The sequence below is a fragment of the Cherax quadricarinatus genome, chromosome 51 (assembly GCF_038502225.1).
Source record: "Cherax quadricarinatus isolate ZL_2023a chromosome 51, ASM3850222v1, whole genome shotgun sequence".
Taxonomy (NCBI): Eukaryota; Metazoa; Arthropoda; class Malacostraca; order Decapoda; family Parastacidae; genus Cherax; species Cherax quadricarinatus.
Window position 1 is genome coordinate 12,480,842 of NC_091342.1, and position 22,538 is coordinate 12,503,379.

The 22,538-nt window shown below is 37.9% G+C and overlaps 1 protein-coding gene across 13 annotated transcripts in view; it reads left to right on the plus strand.

Moving 5' to 3' along the window:
- shi (dynamin-1 shibire) overlaps positions 1 to 22,538 on the plus strand; it is a 411,365-nt gene that overhangs the window by 162,431 nt on the left and 226,396 nt on the right. For 9 of the 13 annotated variants that reach the window (XM_053784874.2, XM_053784869.2, XM_053784872.2 and 6 more), the window contains exon 9: positions 3,692 to 3,757. The exons of 3 other annotated variants lie outside the window; for them this stretch is intronic. In XM_053784874.2, the coding sequence (XP_053640849.1) occupies positions 3,692 to 3,757 (66 nt within the window). The remainder of the gene's footprint in view (positions 1 to 3,691; positions 3,758 to 22,538) is intronic. One more of the 13 variants, XM_053784870.2, reaches the window with a different exon arrangement.

Consider the following 22,538-nt stretch of genomic DNA (forward strand, 5'->3'; position numbering starts at 1 on the left):
AATGGTAGAGCTGCTGCGTTTATCAAATCTCATCCGGTAGAGTTGCCGCATGTCAGCAATGCTTTTGTCCTGTAATTGTCACTTCCCTTGCCTCTACCTCTGTTCCAGCTTCATGTACTGTACTGTATAATCGGTACTTCCCAACAACTGCTTTTCAGATTGTTCACACTGATGATGGTTGTGTGAAATGATTTATATGCACTTGAACTTGGCATGTCTTTTCAGCCCTTTTATCTTTTGCTTATTTTTCTCTGTTCTCACTAATTTCATGCACATCACTTGCTTCCTCAGCTCTGCATTTCTCAACTTCCTATTTAAAAAAAAAAAATCCCTAAATCCTTGTACCTGTGTGAACATGTGTACCTGTATTTGAAAACTTTTGCATATAGTGCATAAAGATTTAATGCTGCAATGGAAACCCATCTTGAATCAAAATTGTATTGCAGTGTCTAACAAATAAGCCAGTTATTTTTATTTGGTAAATTCTCTCATGACATGGGAGTTAGTCCTGAGAATCAGCATATAACATAAAATCACATTACTTAAAGTGAATATCATATGAGAAAGTTACATTCCAGTCAACATATTTTGTAAAAAAAATTTTCTTTTGTATTATGCCTGTATTACTACAGTACACCTTTCCTTACTCTTTTTTACCCATTACTTGAAGCATTTTAAGAGTGGGGTATGGAGTTGATTACACTTTCAAACCATTCAGAACCTAACTTGTATTGTTGTGAAGGCTTTCCCCACCTCAGTTTTATAGTAAGATGATGCTTTGTACCTTATTACCTTCACACTAAGGGAACCCTTCCCCCTTTGTTTTGTTCCTCAGTCCAAACATTAAATAACTTCTCTTATAGTCTTGTATGTTTTTTCACCAGAACATAAGTGAATTGAATAATTCTTGTAATGTTATTATTGAAAATTCCAAGGAGACTTCTTTTACATGAGAAGTATTTTGGGCATATTTTGAGTATGTGACAGTCTTTGCTACTTAATTTACTAACCATACCCCGGCCGGGATTGAACCCGCGGTCAGAGAGTCTCAAAACTCCAGCCCGTCGCGTTAGCCACTAGACCAGCTAGCCACAATAAGATTCGTCCAACTAGGTATATTTCTACACCATAGGAAGGTTAGCACAGGCACCACTGTGACCACAAATGCAAGTTTTTACAGACGAATCTCCAGCTAGCGTGGCCGTGACGAACTCTAGCTCAAGTCCCTTCACTGCCGTCAACATGACTCACGAAATCGTAATGACACGATTGCAAACAAACCATACCCCGGCCGGGATTGAACCCGCTAACGCGACGGGCTGGAGTTTTGAGACTCTCTGACCGCGGGTTCAATCCCGGCCGGGGTATGGTTTGTTTGCAATCGTGTCATTACGATTTCGTGAGTCATGTTTAATTTACTAGCTCTTATCTTTTTTCTAATTGTCCAAATGGTTGCTTCATTCACCTAAAACACACACAATTTCCATCACAGGTGCACCACCTCTAAACTTATCCTAACACTATTTCTTCATTGCTGTTATAGATTGACGCTTATTCTTCTTTGGCATCTCCAGCATCACTAGTGTAATTCTCTTGGGTGCAAGAATTAAATTTCAGAGACCAGATAGTTATAAAAATATTCAAAAGAGCTCTATAAACCACAAAGTGAGGCACAATATGCTCACTCATAGAATGGAACTGCAGGCTTCATGGGTACTCAGTGGGAGGGAAGGAGTCATGGATTATCAAAATTTTTCCTGTATCTTAATGCTATTAAAAGCTGTAGTGTATTGTACCAATATTTCTTGCATTAAACTATTTTTTTAAAGGTTTATATAGCTAATATCAAGGTTTTCTCATTCTTCCCAACTTATGGTTGCACTCGTTGAAAAGTTATGAGAAAATCGAGCAACAGGAAGTGGTGTTATAAGAGGGTTGATTGTGTTATTTCAGATTCTTCCTTTGTTATTTTGTATTGCCAAAATGTTTAAATATTGTACATACCTAGTACAGTCATCCCTACAAATTTGTGAGCTGTGTTAACTGATTTTGATCATTCAGCATTTTTGCTGGAGGATAACCTCCAAATATTCAATTACGTATCTAACATTTTTTCTGTTGGCTTTCTTACATTCAGATCTCTCATATTCTGGTTATTATTTTTCATGAATGTCACTATTAATCAGATTTGTGATATATTAGTTTGTCTGCAATGCAAAATGAACCCAAATCTGAAAAAAAAATATGCAAATTTAATTTTGTATTTGCTGTTTTTAGTTTCATGGGACCTATAGGAAGGGAAACACTTTACCCTCTTCCACCAGTCCCCCCCACACTAATTTGTTGGATGACTTTAATATGGCATTGACTTCTACTATTACTGTTTTAAAAATTTCATAAATACTGCTTTAATAAAAGATGTTGCTGCCTTGTCATTTGAGTGCAAAACAGAAACCTATTAAATGTAGCGTGATTACTGGTCTTTTCTTTCTGTCTCGTGAATACAAAAGAAGGCAGATCAATCTGGACTTTTATTTATTCTTGTGTACTTTTCTGTGGTCTTAATTCTGTAGTTTATTCATGTAATTTTTGAGTGGTCTGAGGCTGGGCTGCAGGGGTGGTAATTCTGGGAATCGTCAGCAGACTTAACAGATAAAAGAATATACACCATTGCAAGTTTCTCTAGTGGCTGAAATTTTCTGGAATTGCTATTTAAAAACACTGTACTTAGTTTGAAAAACTTAATTATGCTGTGGCTATACAGTTTGCTTAGAAATGACTACAAAGTTATAAAATATTTGGAGATCTTGTGCCACAACATTTAGGCAGAAAGGTTGTCTTTCATTCTTTACAAGAAGTTTTATGCTACTGCAGAAATGAATACATTTTGTGAACATAGAGCACGTACAATAAGCTTGATCTCATATTTTCAATGTGGCATGCATGGCTAAGTAATTCGGGTTCACCAATTAGTCAAAATGTGACACAAAGAACCCGCACATAGGAGAAATATGAGGAATGTTAAGGAAAAATAGCCATAATCATTGTAAATTATGCTAGAAATGAAATGTCATTTTATACTTATAATATTTGTAGGTATGCTCTACAAGAATTGTAGTAACTTGTTAAATGCAGTTAATGTAAAGATACTAGTAATATGCTTTGAGGTTTCTTACTACCTCTGTTTTCTTTTATTATTTATTATAAAATTATTATAATTGTAATTATTCTTATTATTATTTTATTATTTATTATTATTATTATTATTATTATTATTATTATTATTATTAGTAGTAGCATTAGTATATAGCTCCTTTGAGATTGGATTTTAATATTCGTCTGATACCCATGTTACTTTTTTTTTATAAGACTTTCATGCATACTTTATATTTCATTCATTTAATTGAACTAAACACTTTATCTATAATTATAATGAAAAATATATTGATATATAATTATTGCAGACCCTTTCTCTAACCAGCCATCACTCAGTGTAATTTTATGTCTAGAATCCCATTTGTTAAGTGAAGGCTACCCCTTACCCCTTTCTCCTTCATGCACCTGAATTATAGTTTCTGCAGGTTTTGACTAGGAAAAATGATACTTTCCCTTATATTTAAATATTGATATGAGAATGGCTTTTACTGGTTTGTAGCTAATTAATATGTCAAGATGTATTATTGTTGGACAGTGGTCACAGAGCTAACTTGGAGACTTCTTTGTTTATGCAAAGCACCAGAGGGTCTGGTATAACAGAGTAAGTTATTCCTCATGCAGTCAAACATGAGCTGCATTTAGAGTGATGCTGGTGTGTCTAACCCATTCCTTGGGTTGCCTTAGCTCCTACTTGTACTACAACCAACATTTATCTGGCTTTTCTCACTCCTTGCCAGTCGATTGCTCATCTTATTTCTTCTTAGTGCTAATTCTACTGATTGTGCCAGCTTCTTTGCTCTCCTAACTACATATATTCTGTTTAGAATGCTTCTTGTATAATGACATTGGTGTTCACAGCTTCAAACTGAACTTAATCATTTGTGCTTATCCATAAGAATGAGCTGTACAATCTGTATTCGCTACTAACTTTGTGGTACTTTTGTTCTTTGAATTTGCACTTTCATACATGCACACAGTTACATGGTAGCAGTATGGTAGTATGTATTCTATGTATATAATCCAGTTACAGCTTACAGTTTAAGTACTGTAGTTCAATGTAATAACTTGCAGTGACAATCTTTTTAAGGGGGGGCTATTTCTTTTGTTATATGTTAATTAACTGTGTTGATTATTCCCTTACATTAATATGTTAGTCTTGTCAAGTAGCTCAGTTAATTTGAAAATAAAGAGGAGTCCACAAAACCTGTGCATGAATTGCTGAATGATACATAGATTTTCTTTTGAATGCATGTAATGAAGTTAGAACATAAATATATCATTGTAGGTATTTCTGCATTTCTCTCCATGGGTTTGCATTAGAATTCAAACATTTTCCTCGTAGTATCAAGCAAAAATAAGAACCATGTTGAATAATTTCTCAAGAGATAACATATGTAAATGCTGGTAAATTTCCTTACCATTTATGCTATTTAGTTACTTCTTTTAATGTCAGGATGGTGTATATAAAATTTATGCTACTGTGTATGTCTTGGTAAATTATCTTCACTCTTAATAAAGTACAAATTGATTTTAAATTAATTGGTGTGGTTGGTGCATTTGTGGTGTTTTTTTGTGTTTACTTATTTGAATTATCTTCCAAGTTTGTGGGATAAGTTCCATCTCTTAGTCCTATTGTGTCTGTGTTTTGACTTCATGTAGGGTCTGCTTTCTCTCTTATTGTCAAGTTTATTTCATTTGTAACCACGTATTCTTGCTCTTTTTTCTTCGCTGGCAAAGTTCCTTGCTTTGTCCACCATGATCTCTGGACCACTATAATCTTTATAAAGAGAAGAGGGACAAAATTAAGAATTATGAGGGAATAAGTCTGTTGAACATTTCAGGTTTTGTGGATGGCAGAATTGTTGTTGATGAATAAACCACTGAACAGGTGGGGGTTAAACCCATGGCAAGTGAGTTGTAAAACCCCAGGTCAGTGCATAAGCCAATGGGCCACCTGGCTACAATAAGATTCATCCAACTAGGTATATTTATACACCGTTCATTGATTTATTTGCAATCATGTTTTTACAATATTGAGTAGAGATGAGGATATTTTTTATATTTTTCACCATACAAGCAAACATTGCATAACCCTTTCATTCCATCACATAGATCGATGTTATTGACACCAGAATCCATTACGTAGATGTACATCATGAGCTCGTCTCGCTCAAAAAAAGCTGTTAAGCTGTAAATGTTGGCCAGGATGTGAGAGAATGGGTCTTTGCAGTCAGTGTGCACAGTATCAAAAAAAAATCTTGCCTCATGTGGTGCATGATGGGAAAAACAAAATTCTGACCTTATGCTTGGTTTAAAATAGTAACTTTGAGGTGTTTTCAGGGATGGTTTTTATGGTTTTATTTGCTGTTTCTTGGTATTTGATAGAATGGAAGCCATACTGCTGAAATAGAGACGATTTTGGTTTCAGGACCAGAAATGCTTGAAATTGGCCATAAGGTAGCAGAAATACTTTACTTTTGTAGACTGATACAGCTATTTTACCCTCCATCCTTTCCTTCCTTTCTGGTATGTTTTATAAGGTTTTTCCAATTCAGTTATTGGGATGCCACAGACCATGACCAGTCATTCCTGGTTATATATTAGTACAGTGGACCCTTGGTTATTAGCCGTAATCTATTCCAGATCGGCTGAAAACTGACATGGCCGAAAACCGAAATAATATTTCCCATAAGAATTAATGGAAATACTTTTTTTTTTTTTTTTTTTTTAGCAAGTCGGCCATTTCCCACCGAGGCAGGGTGACCCAAAAAGAAAAAAAATCCCCAAAAAGAAAATACTTTTATCATCATTCAACACTTTCACCTCACTCTCACATAATTACTGTGTTTGCAGAGGTGCTCAGAATACTACAGTTTAGAAGTATATACACATAGATACACAACATATCCCTCCAAACTGCCAATATCCCACTTTAAAGGAGGGGTTTGGGATATTGGCAGTTTGGAGGGATATGTTGTGTATCTTTATACATACAGTGGACCCCCGGTTCGCGATGCTATCGGTATCCGATAAATCCGGTAACCGATGCATTATATCGCAGAAAATTTGCCTCGGTTCCCGTTACAAAACCCGGTATGCAATACGATTCGTACGAGATGTGTCCAGTGTTTACAAGCCAGCCAGTGTGCCCGCATCTAAGGATACATTCGGTGCATTCTATATTATCCATATTATCACTGTTTTTGGTGCTTTTTTCTGCAAAATAAGTCACCATGGGCCCCAAGAAAGCTTCTAGTGCCAACCCCTCGAGACCAAGGGTGCTAATGACTATTGAAATTAAGGAAATGTGTGCAAGTGGCTTGAAGTGCAAACCTTTTTTGATGAAAATCACCCTGACACAGCTACTGCAAGCCGTGTTGGCAACCTGTACACTGACAGTGTTGTGAATCACTTTAGGAAAGTCATAAAGGAACGAGAGGTACAGGCCTCTAAGGACAGATATGTTGTGCAACAGAAGTCCAGTGACTCTCAAGCTGGTCCTAGTGGCATTAAAAGAAGGGAAGTAACCCTGGAAAAGGACTTGCTACCTCAAGTCCTAATGGAGGGGGATTCCCCTTCTAAACATTAAAAACTTTGACACACTCCCCTCCTCCCATCCCATCAATCATCACCAGATCTTCATTAAAGGTAAGTGTCAATTATTCTATTGTTATTATTGTTATTGTAATTATTATATTGCATTGAACTTAATATATCATGTGGTAAAAGTTGTTTTTTTTTCATACTTTTGGGTGTCTTGCACGGATTAATTTGATTTCCATTATTTCTTATGGGGAAAATTGATTTGCTTTCCGATAATTTTGGTTTACGATGAGCTCTCAGGAACGGATTAATATCGTGAACCGGGGGTCCACTGTATATACTTCTGAACTGTTGTATTCTGAGCACCTCTGCAAAAACAGTGATTATGTGTGAGTGAGGTGAAGTGTTGAATGATGATGAAAGTATTTTCTTTTTGGGGATTTTTTCTTTCTTTTTGGGTCACCCTGCCTCAGTGGGAGATGGCTGACTTGTTAAAAAAAAAAAAAAAAAAAAAATTAATCCGTTACACAAAAATATTCACAATTTTTTTTTTTTACAATTATATAAATATTATATACCTTTATTGAAGACTAATGCTGGCTTCTGGAAGACAGGTAGGAGGAAAGAGGGAGGGCTTAGTGTTTGGAAGGGGAATCCCACTCCATAAGGACTTCAGGTACCAAGTCCTTATCCGGGGTTACTTCGCTTCTTGTTTTTTTAATGCCACTAGGTCCAGCTTAACCCTTTCAGGGTCCGTCCCGTAGATCTACGGCTTTACGTTCAGGGTCCAAACCGTAGATCTACGTCATGAGCTCAGCTCACTCTGATAAACTGTGAGTGGTACATTTGGGCCTACATAGGAGAGAATACATCTATGTGGTATGTGTGCACCACATAAAACAGATCCTGCAGCACACTGTGTATAATGAGAGAAAAAAAACTGAAATAATGATTTTTCGATTAAAACAGCGACTTTGCAGTGTTTTTTCGTATGTTTTTTATAGTTGTATTTGCGATTTCTTAGTCTCATTTGGTAGAATGGAAGACATATTACAGAAATAGAGATGATTTTGATTGGTTTTAGCACTGGAAATGGCTTGAAACTGAGCTCAAAGTAGCAGAAATGTTAAATTTTTGCCGATGTTCAAGAGTAAACAAACGACCTCACACGTCTAATACACGCCAGCTGGTGGGTCTAATATGCATTCAATAATATGGTGATGATATTTATACAATTATTACAGTATTGCATAACAGTAAATCTTCTATTTTTTGGTGTGAATAAAAATTCATTATGTGAATAAAAAATCAAATTGGAATTTATTTGTAAAGCCTGAAAACGTAACGAATGAACAGAGGAAATGTTAGTTTAGTGCCAGGAATACCTACATTGTTTATTCTGGACCCTATTTTGAAATTGGAATGTTTTGAACTTTGTGTTAAATTGGCCAAATTAACAATTTCCAATCACTTTAATTTGTAGTTGAAACAGTTGACTTGGCGATTTCTTGTGCTCAATCGATAGAATAGAAGTAATACTAGTGAAATAGCTAAGAATTTGGTTGACTGGAATAATGTAATTGGCCTAAAATGGGAGTCAAAGTCGGCAAAATCGCCGCTTCGTAAATATCGCTGACACATCAAAATTCGCGAGAACATAATTTCGTCAATTTTCCATCAAATTTCGTACTTTTTGTTTTATTACCTTCACAAAAAGATTCTCTTCCATTTCATAAGAAAAAATAAAAAATTTTTTTTTTGAAAATTCTTGGACACTGGGGCACCACTTCAGATTTGGGCCTTGGACCCTGAAGGGGTTAAGAGTCACTGGTACCCTGTCTCGCAAAATAACTGTCCTGAGTGCTCTGTTTCTGGCGTCTCTTTAAGATTTCGGTGAAGTGGGACAGGGTTTTGTCACTAAACATGTTGCAGATATGGCTTGTTTCAGCTTTGTCAGGGTGGTACTTCTCGACAAAATTTTGCACATCATTCCACTTTGCACAAATGTCCTTAATCAATGAAGAAGGCTCCTCCTTCACTCCCTCTTCCTCCTCCTCTGAAGCAAGTTCCTCAGCTGCAGTCTGTTGCTGTTCCAGTTGAAGCTCTTGCAACTCTTCAGTAGTTAGCTCTTTCCTGTGGTCCTCCACCAATTTGTCCACATTCTCACTACTCACCTCCAACCCCAGGGAATTCTCCAGTGCCACAATAGAGTCTGCAGGGTCAGGGTCAGCCCCAAACCCTTCAAAATCTCTCTTGTACACAATCTGGCCACAGTTTTCTCCAAGCAGAGTTGAAAGCCCTGGAAGTCACTCCCTCCCGAGCCTTACCTATAAGGCTTATGCAGTGGAGGATAGCGAAGTGATTCCTTCAGAACTCTTTTAGGGTCAACTGAGTGTCCGAGATCACTTCAAAGCATTTTTGAAAAACTGCTTTTGTGTAGAGTTTTTTGAAGTTACAAATGACTTGCTGGTCCATGGGCTGGAGGAGAGGAGTGGTATTAGGAGGCAAGAACTTCACTGCGATGAAACTGAAGTCCCTAAACACTTGGTCTTGCAAGTCTGGAGGATGTGCAGGAGCATTGTCCAGTAACAGGAGGCATTTGAGTGGCAGTTTCTTTTCCAGGAGGTATTTTTTCATGCTTGAGCCAAACACATCATTAACCCACTCTTCGAAAATTTATCTTGTGACCCATGCCTAATGATTAGCTTTCGATTAGCTTTCCACATCACACACAATCTGTTCTTCATGACATTGTTTTTCTTGAGCACTCTGGGATTTTCTGAGTGATACACGAGTAAAGGCTTCACTTTGAAATCCCCACTAGCATTACCACTCAACCAAAGAGTAAGCCTGTCTTTCATAGGCTTGTGTCCTGGCAGCGCCTTTTCCTCCTGGGTAATGTAGGTCCTGTTTGGCATTTTCTTCCAAAACAGACCTATTTCATCACAATTGAACACTTGTTGGGGTTCGAATCCTTCAGCCTTTACGTAGTCCTGGAATTCGTGAACATACTTTCCAGCCGCACATTTGTCAGAACTTGCTGCCTCACCATGCCATACAACACTGTGTATGCCACGACGCTTCTTAAATCTGTCAAACCATCCTTTGCTGGCCCTAAATTCACAAACTGCAACACTTGTTCCAGGCATTTTCTTTGCAAAATCCTCATGCAACTAACTTGCCTTCTCACAAATACTCGAATCCACAACACTGTCTCCCACTAATTCTTTTTCCTTAATCTACAATAATAATAACTTTTCCATCTCTTCCATTATTGGTGGTCTTTGTTTAGTTAGAAAAGTTACTCCTTTCGCTACATTAGTGTCCTTGATTTGTTCTTTCTTTGCCAGGATGTATGTAATTGTTGATTTATTCTTAAATAACAAAAAGGCACAATACCGTGACTGGAGCGATACACAAATAACCCGCACATAAAAGTGAGAAGCTTACGACGACGTTTCGGTCCGACATGGTCCAAGTCTGACCGAAACGTCGTCGTAAGCTTCTCTCTTTTATGTGCGGGTTATTTGTGTATTGATTTATTCTTGCTGTACATCCTGGCAAGTTCCAGCACCCTCATACCACTGTCATATTTTTCTGTCACTTCACGCTTAAATCCATGGTGTTTCTTACTTTAAAACCATACCCCCGGCCGGGATTGAACCCGCGGTCATAGTCTCAAAACTCCAGCCCGTCGCGTTAGCCACTAGACCAGCTAGCCACAATAAGATTCAATCTCGGCCGGGAGTATGGTTTGTTTGCAATCGTGTCATTACGATTTCTTAAGTCATGTTTCTTACTTTCTTTACCGCAGGTACTTTCTTTGAAGCCATGGTTACTTATTTCACAGTTGCACTGCAAAAATTAAACTACAATGGGAAATAAGTGAAATAAGCAGAATTAGTGATCTGTTTGGATCATATGTTTGGATGTATGAGCAGAAGCTCCCTCAGCCACTGAGAGAGACAGCCAAACTGGCATGCAAATGGCCCCAGCCGGTGGACGGACGTGTCCCAAATGGCCAATCACCAAATTAACGGCCAATAACTGGACGCCGAAAAAACGGCCGATCACCGGGTTGGCCGATAACAGAAGCGGCCGATAACCAGGGGTCCACTGTATCTGACAAATAGGGCAGATTTTAGATTTTTTGAGGTGATGAATTCAAAATGGAAGGCAGGTGTAATATAGAAGAGGCCTGTAATTAATGAACAGATGAAATATTTGTGTCTGGAATGTGTAGTGTTGATTTTGTGTAAAATTGGCTGAATTACTGACTTTAATGTGCTTCATAGTTGTGATAGATGAATGGGTGGTCTCTTATGCTTATCTGATAGAATGGAAGACACACTAGTAAAATAGCTAATAATTTGGTCGAATGGAGCAATGGAATTGGCTTAAAATAGGATTCATATTGGACAAAAAATCACCCTTGTGTAAATTGTGCCCAGTCCATTAACTTTGCACCTATGTAATTGTTAGTTTCCCATCAAATTCATACTTTTGGTGTCATTACCTTTAGAAAAATTCTCCATCACTTCATAAGGGTTTTTTTTTTTTTTTTTAAATGTGGACACTGAGAGCAATATTCATTTCAGGGTTCTGGAGAGTGAATGGGTTAACCCATTCACAATCGGAAGCCCTGAAGTTAACCCTTCCATTGTCCATACCCGTGAAATTAATATTGATCTCAGTGTCCACATTTAAAAAAAAAATCTGAAATGGTAGTGAATTTTGTAACACGTAAGTTACAAAATTTTATGGAAACCTTGCAGAATATGCAGTTGCAGAATTAGTGATCTGGGCACAATTTATGCATAAGTGATTTCACCAATGTTGAGTCCTGTTTTAACCCTTAAACTGTCCAAATGTAGATCTACGTTTGGACAGTTTAAGGGTTAAGCCAATTCCATTTTTCTATTTGTCCAGTATTACTATTTTCCTAGTTTGCTTTCAGTTCAATCAATTGAGCAAAAGAAACAGCTCATTCACCTACCAGAACTTCCCTGTAGTCAGTAATTTGGCCAATTTTACAACAAGTTTAATAAAATTTATTTTTAAAAAGTCTAAAATGAACACTAGACATTTCAGGCACTAAAGCCATTTCCTTGTGTTCATCAGCACATCCTCAAGCCTGTTATTGATATCACATTCCATTTTGAATACATAATAACAAAAAATCAAAGATCATGGTTTATGGAATGCCAGTAATTGAATTGGACCTACTAAAATCCATAAAGCAGATTGAGGGGGTGTAGGGGCCGTCAGGTAAATTCTCAAAAATATTTCCTCTACTTTGAGCCCAATTTCCAGCTACTTATGGTCCTGAAACAAAAAATCATCTCTCAGTAGTATATCTTCTGTTTTATTATAATTGATACCAAGAAACAGCCAATAAAACCATAACCAGCCTGGAAAAACCCAAGGCTGCTAATTTAAACTGAACACAAGATCCGAGTTTTGGTTTTAACATTCTGCACTGTGGGGGTTAGGATTTTTTTTTTTTATACTGTACACTAACTGTACAAACCCATTTTTTTTATATCTAGGGCAAAATTTTCCACTCGCAGCTTATCCAAGGGAGCTGAAATCAAAGCTTTTATATAAGTGAGAAACCATGACATTGCTACCATAGATCTATGTAAGAAACAGTGAAAGGGTTTAGTGAAGAAAGTCTAAAAGTGATAGAAAAATTTAAATGGAGGGGTAAATGGGATTAGGTCAGGTGTATCAGAGAGAACCAGAACGAAGAATGGAAAAAAGGAGTAACAGTAATATTTTTATATGATTAGTTATGGAAAGAAAAGAGAATAAAGGCAGGATGTGAAAAGTGGTTTTAGTAAGTGTTTATTAACCCTTTCAGGGTCCGTCCCGTAGATCTACGGCTTTATGTTCATGGTCCAAACCGTAGATCTACGCCATGAGCTCAGCTCACTCTGATAAACTGCGAGTGGTAAATTTGGGCCTAGATATGAGAGAATACATCTATGTGGTATGTGTGCACCACATAAAACAAATCCTGTAGCACACTGTGTATAATGAGAGAGAAAAAACTGAGACCGTGATTTTTTATTAAAACAGCAACTTTGAAGTGTTTTTTCGTATGTTTTTTATAGTTGTATTTGCGATTTCTTGGTCTCATTTGATAGAATGGAAGACATATTACAGAAATAGAGATGATTTTGATTGGTTTTTGCACTGGAAATGGCTTGAAACTGAGCTCAAAGTAGCAGAAATGTTAAATTTTTGCCGATGTTCAAGAGTAAACAAACGACCTCACACGTCTAACACACACCTGCTGGTGGGTCTAATATACATTCACAAATGTGGTGATGATATTTATACAATTATTAAAATATTGCATAACAGTAAATCTTCTATTTATTGGTGTGAATAAAAAATCAAAATGGAATTTATTTGTAAAGTCTCAAAACGTAACTAATAAACAGAGGAAATGTTAGTTTAGTGTCAGGAATACCTACATTGTTTATTCTGGACCCTATTTTGAAATTGGAATATTTTTAACTTTGTGTTAAATTGGCCAAATTACCAATTTCCGATCACTTTATTTTGTAGTTGAAACAGTTGACTTGGCGATTTCTTGTGCTCAATTGATAGAATAGAAGTAATGTTAGTGAAATAGCTAAGAATTTGGTTGACTGGAATAATGTAATTGGCCTAAAATGGGAGTCAAAGTCGGCAAAATTGCTGATTCATAAATATCACTGACACATCAAAATTTGCGAGAGCATAATTTCGTCAATTTTCCATAAAATTTCGTACTTTTTGTTTTATTACCTCCACAAAAAGATTCTCTTCCAATTCATAAGAAAAAAATAAAAAAATTTTTGTTTTTGAAAATTCTTGGACACTGGGGCACCACTTCAGATTTTGGCCTTGGACCCTGAAAGGGTTAACCCTTTCAGGGTCCCCAGGCCCTCTCCCAGACTTGTTCTCAGGGTTACCCAAATTTAAAAAAAAAAATATTTTTTCTTATGAAAAGATAGAGAATCTTTTCCCGATCATAATGACACCAAAAGTATGAAATTTGATGGAAAACTTATGGAATTATGCTCTCGCGAAGTTAGCGGTCTTGACGATGTTTACGCATCGGCGATTTTGCCCACTTTGAGCCCTATTTTCGGCGAATTCCAGTGTGCTAGTCTGACAAAAATCTTAACTATTTCGCTAGAACTCCATTTTTTCTATCGAACGAGCGCAAGAAACTACCCATTTACCAATTTCAGCTATCCAATACAGTGGTCAAAATTTAGCAATTTTGCCAATTTCACACAAATTTCAAAAGATGTCAATTTCGAAATAGGGTCCAGAATAAACAAGAAAGACATTCCTGGCACTAAAATAACATTTCCTCTGTTCATTAGTCAGGTCCCCAGGCCCCTCTTACATTCGTTTGTTTTCCAAACGAATGATTTACTGTTTTGCAGACTACTGCATTAGTGTAGAAATGATATAAATAATATCGGTGAAAGAATATTAGACTCACCAGTTAACATGTACTGGGCGCTTAGTATGATTTGTTTACTTTTGAACTTGGTAAAAATCAAACATTTCTGCTACTTTGAGCTCAATTTCAAGGTACCTTTTCATTGTAATACCAGTCAAAATCATCTCAATTTCTGTAATATGTCTTCCATTCTATAAAATGAGACCAGGAAAACTAGAATACAACCATAAATACCATACAAAAATACAGTGCAAAGTTTCTGTTTTAATCCAAAAACATGGTCAGTTTTTTTTTTTCTCATTATGCACTGTGTACTGCAGGATTTTTTTTATACTGTGCACACTGACTGCATAGACACATTCTTTCATATTTAGACCTACCAGCTTTCTCTTCACTAGATTTGAGGGCGCTAGAATTTAGGCGTACTAGTACGTCAAAAACCTTGGTGCGTAAGCCGTACTAGTACGTCCGAAACCCTGAAAGGGTTAACCAGGGGGTGGGAGGTGTATTGGAGAAATTTTCAGAGGTATTGAGTGAATGTTTAGAGTTTTGAGCCAATCTAGAGAACTGTTGTTGGAGACTTGAATGCCACAGTCAGTGAAACAGTTGTGGTTGGTGTTGTATTCAAATTTGGAGTGCCAGGGGTAAATAAAAATGGGGGAGGGGGGGGGCTTAATTAAATTGTATATAGAAAAAGTTTTTGTAGTTGGTCTTGATTATTTTTGGAAAGAAGCTAAGACTACAAGATAAGATATAACTCAACAGCATTTTGGTAGACTATGTATTATTAGATGACAGATTAATGAACAGACTTAGATAGGTATGCTTTAGAGGAATGACAGATATGTTAGATCATTATTTATTGGTAGCTACAGCAAAAGTGAGATAAAAGGAGCACAAGGAGACTAGCAGCAGTGGGTAAGAGAAAAGTGAACGTAAATGAATTAAGAAAGAGAGTCTCAGAAAGGTGTAAGTAGCTACCGAGCAAAAGATGGATTAGGGAAAGTACCTGAATGAAGATGGTTGAGGAGATACGGGATAAATTTGAAAATGCATTGCTGGAGTAAGCCACAAAAGTTTGAGAGTATAGGAGGGTAGATGCAGGTGAGAAAAGGAATGATTGGTGGACTGATCTGGTAAAGAGGTTGGTAAGGGAGGGAGAAAAAAAAAATTAGCAATGTAAAAGGATAGATGGAGTATATGGAGAGGAAGAGTGGTGAGGGACTGCAAAAGGAGAGCCACTGAGAGAATGGGTGAGTCTTATCAGCAAATTCTGATGATAATAAGATTATTGGAGAGATCAATAACACCAAGAAGCTGGGAGATCAGATGGCTGTAGCCATTAAAAATGAAAGAGGGAAGATGTTAGATGGGGAGGTGGAGGCACTAGGAAGATGGAAAGAATATTTTGGCAAGTTTTGAATGTTAGTGATGAAGGGGAGGCAGTGATCTCATTAATTGGACAGGGAAGGATAATATCGGATGAGTAAACAGCAGCCTGCAGTGCATGTGGGGGCAAGTGCATGAGGCAGTGTGTAGAATGAAATGGGGTAAAGTGGTTGAGATATATGGAATTAAGGCATGTTATGAGCAGGTGGTGGTATTGGAAATAAATGGTATAAAATACCAACACAATGGAAATATAAACACTCATGCAGTATAATGTGACCCTTTATTGACAAAGCCCACTGCGTGGGCAAAATGTTATCAAGTCATAAACAGATCTTCCTGGGTGAAACATACGTGAGTATTTATAGGATGAGAATGTTGGGTCAGGTGGAGAAAGCTGTGTGTGGCAATCTTCCGAGTAGATAATCTAAAAACTTGGGTAGCTTTTAAGAAGGATTGGATAAGGATATGAGTAGACCTCCTGCAGTGTTCCTCGATTCTTACGTTCTTATGTGGGATAGTGATGAAGTTTCTTGGCAAGAGGTTCAGCCATGTTATAGAAGCCGTTGTTTTGGTTTAAGCTGTTGGACATAACAGATAAGTGATGATTCCAGGATTCTTTGGTATTGAGTGTTGTCTTCTCTGGCTATGAGTCTTGCATTTCTGTAGTTGATTATATGGTTATGTGAATTTCGGTGTTGAACACAGGCATTCCTTGGATCGTCAGATCTGTCTGCGTACTGGTGTTCTGAAATACGTGTTTGGAGGTCTCTGGATGTTTCGCCAACGTATAATTTGCTGCAGTCATTACAAGGGATTGTGTATACCCCTGAAAAGGATTCAAGCTTGTCCTGTCTATTACTGGTAATGTCCTTGATGGTAGTGGATGTGAAGGTAGATACACCTACCATCCGACTTACGACCTGCTCAACATACGTCCACTCGACTTACGACCGTGCATCTGGCAGCTGGGCTGGGCCGGCTGATGCACACTGCTGTACAATATTTGACAATACTCGCGGCGGCAATGCGTCATGCTGGCAGCATCAGTTTGAGTAACCCTGCCCTATCAGCAGCATCATACTGTACAGTAAATTTCACCATGGCCCCTAAGATGAAGTCTAAATCTTGCACTGGAGATTGTGGCAAGAAAGGCTCTTACTCTCGAACTCTCTATTTGTTTTCACTGTTGCACATAAACCTGTCTGTATCTGTCTGCCTGTATATCTGTGTCTGTGTGTGTCTGTTTAGCTGTCTGTCTACCTATGTGTCTGTCTTTCTGTTTACCTGTGTGTCTTTCTGTCTGCCTGTGTGTCTATCTTTCTGTCTACCTGTGTGTCTGTCTGTCTACCTGTGTGTGTCTTTCTGTCTACCTGTGTGTCTTTGTCTGCTTGTCTGTCTCAGAGCCACTCATTAAGAGTGTAATTTGTAATTGGTCTTGAAGATGCCATATTAATAATGATAATAACAATAATAATCACTGAGGCGCATTAAATGCGTATAAAATGTTAATATAGACATTTTGCTTAATCCATCTATGATTTTTTTTTTTTCAAAATTATATAATAAACATGCTACATAACATATAAACATATAAATTAACAAATATGAGATGTTTTCCTGGTTGGCTTGACAAAGTGAACAAAAACCATTCGTGTCCGGGTTGGCAACAACAACGTTTGTTTACATAACTCGCCAACCTTCTACCCTCTCATTCTCTCTCTCGTGTATTCATTTAATCCTGTTTACTCACCTCTCACTCTACATTAAGACTACAGATGTTTTAAAGTAAGTAATGAGTGGACATGATTATTATATTATAGTTTAATAATAATAATATTAGTACATATGTATTATTGTAATAATAATAATTATTATTATTATTAATTTAAGGCACTGGAGCACAGATCCATTGTATAGCACTTCATCTGGATTTTTTGGGTTATCCTAGGTAATTTATACTATATGATAACTTTACTTACGTGTACCTGAGAGAGAGAGAGAGATACAGAGAGAGAGAGAGAGCGCCACATTTGGTCAGCCAGTCAGCCAGCCAACCACCCACCCACCCAGCCAGCTGGATACGTATTACACATGTTCCGGAGTTGTTTCTCTTTTCTTAGGGTATAGGGTATACTACATTCTGGCAGGATGACACTACCAGTGGTATTCTCCCATTCCACTATGTCGACAATACATAAAGATAACAGTAACATATGGTAGTGTATGCGATGTAAAATTTACAATACAGATCACTACCATGTATACATTATATACAGTACATAAATAATTAAAATATAACAATAGAAGTAAATTATGGTAAAAGGAATGAAATAATGATTGTACATTACATTACAGTATTATGTAGGTAGTTTATATAGGAAAGGTTTGACATTATGCCCTACCCAGTACATGTATGTCAGTTTTCAAAGGCTCGACTTACGTCCATTTTGACTTAGGACCGGTTGGCCGGAACCAAGCTTGGTCGTAAGTCGGATGGTACCTGTACTTGGAATGAGGTTTTGGAAAAGATGTTGGAAATGTGTTTGGCAATGGAGTTAGTGGGGAGGACTGTATCTCTTCTCGGCAGTGTCTTCTACCGAGAAGACACTGCCTATAACATAGCTGAACCTCTTGCCAAGAAACTTCTTCATCGCTATCCCACATAAGAACATAAGAATCGAGGAACACTGCAGGTCTACTCGTATACTTATCCAGTCCCTTTTAAAAGCTACCCAAGTTTTTAGACTATCTACTCAGAAGATTGTCACATGCAGCTTTCTCCATCTGACCCAGCATTCTCATCCTATAAACACTCACGTATGTTTCACACCGGTAGATCTGTTTTTGACTTAATAAAGCCCACTGCATGGGCGAAACGTTGTCAATAAAGGATCACGTTATACTGCATATGGGTTTATATTTCCAGGTGGTGGTATTGTATTAATGGTTGTGTGTTTGTTCATGTAAGCATAAATGAAGAAAAGGTGCCAAAGGATGGGCAGTGAGTATGCATAGTTCCCTTTTATAAGGAAAATGGGGTCAAGAGAGAATGTAAGAATTTTAAAGAAATAAGCTTGTTGAGTATACCAGATGAAGTTTGTGGTAGGATTTTTATTGAAAGGGTTAAGAGAAAATAGGAATGCAAGAAAGGGAGGGAGGATTTGGGAAGGGTAGAGGATGTGTAGACAGTCTTTACATTGAAGCATATAATATGAGCAGTACTTACATAAAGGTTGCATTTATGAATTTAGAAAAGGCATATGATAAGGTGGATAGGGGTGTTATGGCAGATGTTGCAAATGTATGAAATACAGTGGACCCCTGGATTATGACATTAATCCATTCCAGGATCTGTCGTAATCCGAATTAATTTTCCCCGTAAGTAATAATGGAAATCCAATTAATCTGTTCTAGACACCCAAAAGTAATTTTTTTACAAAATAATTTTTTTACACGAGATATACATTTCCCTACACAGAAAACAATGAGACATGCAGAGTAAATAAATAATGAAATGACACTTACCTTTATTGAAGATGTATTGGTGAATGATGAGACAGAAGGAAGGGATAGGATGGAGGAGTTAACAATTGTTTGGAGGGGGAATCTCCTTCTATAAAGACTTAAGACAGCAAGTCCTTTTCAGGGGTTACTTCCCTTCTTTGTATTTTAATGGCACTAGGACCAACTTGAGTCACTGGACCCCTGTCACACCAAAAATATATTTAGAGAGCTGTTTCTGGCATCTCTCTAAGATTTCCCTGAAATGGGACACAACACTGTCATTGTAAATATTGCCAGCATGGCCTACATCAGCTATGTCAGGGTGATGTTCATCCATAAAGGTTGGCACTTCAATCCACTTTGCACAAATGTCCTTAATCTTTGAAGAAGTTAACTTCCTCCATCTCTCTTCCTCCTCCTTTGAAGGAAATTCCTGAGCTCTGGTCTGTTGGTGTGGCACCTCAAGCTCTTGCAGCTCTGTAATGGTTAGCTCTTCATCGTTGTCCTCCAACTCTTCCACATCCTCACCACTAACCTCCAACCCCATGGACTTCCCCAGTGCCACAATAGATTCCACAACTGGCATACGCTCCTCAGGGTCAGCCCCAAACCCTTGAAAATCCCTCTCTTGTACACATTCTGGTGACAGTTTTCTTAAGGCAGAGTTCAAAGTCCTACAAGTGACTCCCTCCCAAGCCTTACCTATAAGGTTTATGCAACTGAGGATACTGAAGTGATCTTTCCAGAACTCTCTTAGGGTCAGTTCAGTGTCTGAGGTCCTTTCAAAGCACTTTTGAAACACTGCTTTGGTGTACAGTTTTTCGAAATTTGAAATGACCTGCTGGTCCATGGGCTGGAGGAGAGGAGTGGTGTTAGGAGGCAAAAACTTGACTTTGATGAAACTAAACTCCAGCACCATTCGCTCTTCCAAGTCTGGAGGATGAGCAGGAGCATTGTCTAATACCAGGAGGTACTCGAGTTCCAGTTTATTTTCCAGGAGGTATTTTTTCACACTGGGGCCAAACACGTCATGGAACCAGTCTAGGAAAATGTCCCTAGTGACCCATGTTTTACAATTTAGTCTTGATGACGCTGTTTTTCTCGAACACTCTGGGAGTTTCAGAGTGATAGACCAGTAAAGGCTTCACTTTGCAATCCCCACTAGCATTACTACAAAACATTAAAGTTAGCCTGTCTTTCATAGGCTTGTGTCCTGGGAGTACCTTTTTCTCCTGAGTATTGTAGGTCCTGTTTGGCATTTTCTTCCAAAACAGGCCTGTTTCGTCACAATTGAACACTTATTGGGGTTTTAATTGCTCAGCCTATATGTACCACTTAAATTCCTGCACATATGTTTCAGCCACTTTTTTGTCAGAGCTGGCAGCCTCACCATGCCTTATCACACTGTGTATGCCACTACGATTCTTAAAACTCAAACCAGCCTTTGCCGGCCTTAAATTCATCGGTATCAGCACTAGTTCCAGGCATTTTCTTTACGAGATCATTATGCAACTGCCTTGCCTTTTCACATATAATTAACTGCTAAACACTGTCTCCTGATAATTGTTTCTCGTTGATCCACACCAACAACAGTCTCTCCACATCTTTGAGTATTTGCGATCTCTGTTTTGTAAGGAAATTTGCACCTTTTGCAACAACAGCTTCCTTGATTGTCTTTTTCTTGGCCAAGATAGTAGTGATGGTTGTATGGGGGTTTGTTATACAATTTGGCCAGCTCGGAGACACGCACTCCACTTTCGTATTTTGCGATGATCTCTTTCTTGAATTCAATAGTGTTTCTCACCCTCTTTACCACAGGGCTGGCACTTGAAGCTTATTTAACAGTTACAAGCACTAAAAACAATGGTATAATACAAAATGTATCACATGTATACCTGGAATCATTCTCACTGGCTTGTAAACAGTGGCACACTGGCTGTAGATGGAGTGGCTGGGCCGCTCAGGCTGCGCGGACATGTTCGAGACGAATGAACCGAGTTCTTTGTCTTAATTTGTTAAAGATAAAGGACTTTTGTGCAAAGTAGATTGAAGTGCAAACCTTTATGGATGAACATCACCCTGACATAGCTGTTGCAGGCTGTGCTGGCAACATCTACATTGACAGTGTTGTGTCACATTTTAGGGAAATCTTAGAGATGCCAGAAACAGAGCTCTCTGAACAGATTTTTGGTGTGACACAGTCCAGTGACTCTCAAGTTGGTTCTAATGCCAAGGGAAGTAACCCCTGAAAAGGACTTGCTACCTGAAGTCTTTATGGAAGGGGATTCCCCCTTCCAAACAATTGTAAACCCCTCTATCCTCTCCCCTCCTTCTGTCTTATCACTCCTCAATATGCCTTCAATAAAGGTAAGTGTCATTTTATTATTTATTTATTTATTCTGCATGTCTCATTGTTTTCTGTGTTGGGAAATGTATATTTCATGTGAAAAAATTTTGTTTAATACTTTTGTGTGTGGAACGGATTAATTGGATTTCCATTATTTCTTATGGGGAAAATTAATTCGACTTACAACAGAGTCATTATAAGACACGCTTCCTGAAACGGATTAATGTCGTAATCCAGGGGTCCACTGCATCATAATTGCACATTCTTGTGCCCTAACAGTAATGTTTCTACCTGTATTTCTACAGTTCTTGTTGTTATACATGTTGATTGATAAGAATGAGCAAGTGCTAACGCTTTAGCTACTGTCTCTGCAGTCTTATCTGCAATAGGAACTAACTCACAATATCTGGTGAAATGGTCTACCATAACACACACATGTTTGTTGCCTTGGAGGGAACATTTAAAATTGGTTAACAAATCAAGGGCAACTCTTTCCCACAGTTTGCTAGTGGTAGGGTACACTTAGATTGGATTAGGACCATTGACATTTCCTTTATGTTGCATACAAACACTACATTTCTTAACATACTCTGAAATGTCAGTTGCCATACGTGGCCAAAAGTACTTCATTCTGGCTTGTTTCACAGAACGATCCATACCAGGGTGTGCAACACCTGGTGCATCGTGAACTAGCTGTAGAGCTACTTTCACTAGTGACTGTGGAATTACTAATTGGTACACTCTTCTACTTGGAGTACCCAACTCGGCTGTTCGATACAGTATTTCTTGCCCCATTACAAAGTCACTAATGGGTGCTGGTGGCTTCACAGTCAGAATAAGATCTTCCTGGAGCAGGAATCGAATCACCAGAACACAAGGGATCGGTTCTTTCTTACTGGAGGAATGAACAAACTCGGTGGAGTGGATGACTCTCCCCGGTTGAAAAAAATAACGCTATAACACGCAATATGAGCAAGGGAGAAGGGATCTACTATCTCTCACTGTAAACACAGGGGAAAAGAAATAAACAATGCTGATATTCAATTAGTCGCACACAGTGACACGAGGTATCAGCTAAAAAGAAACTTCACTTACAAACGTTAACAACATGTGAAAGTTACTCGAGAA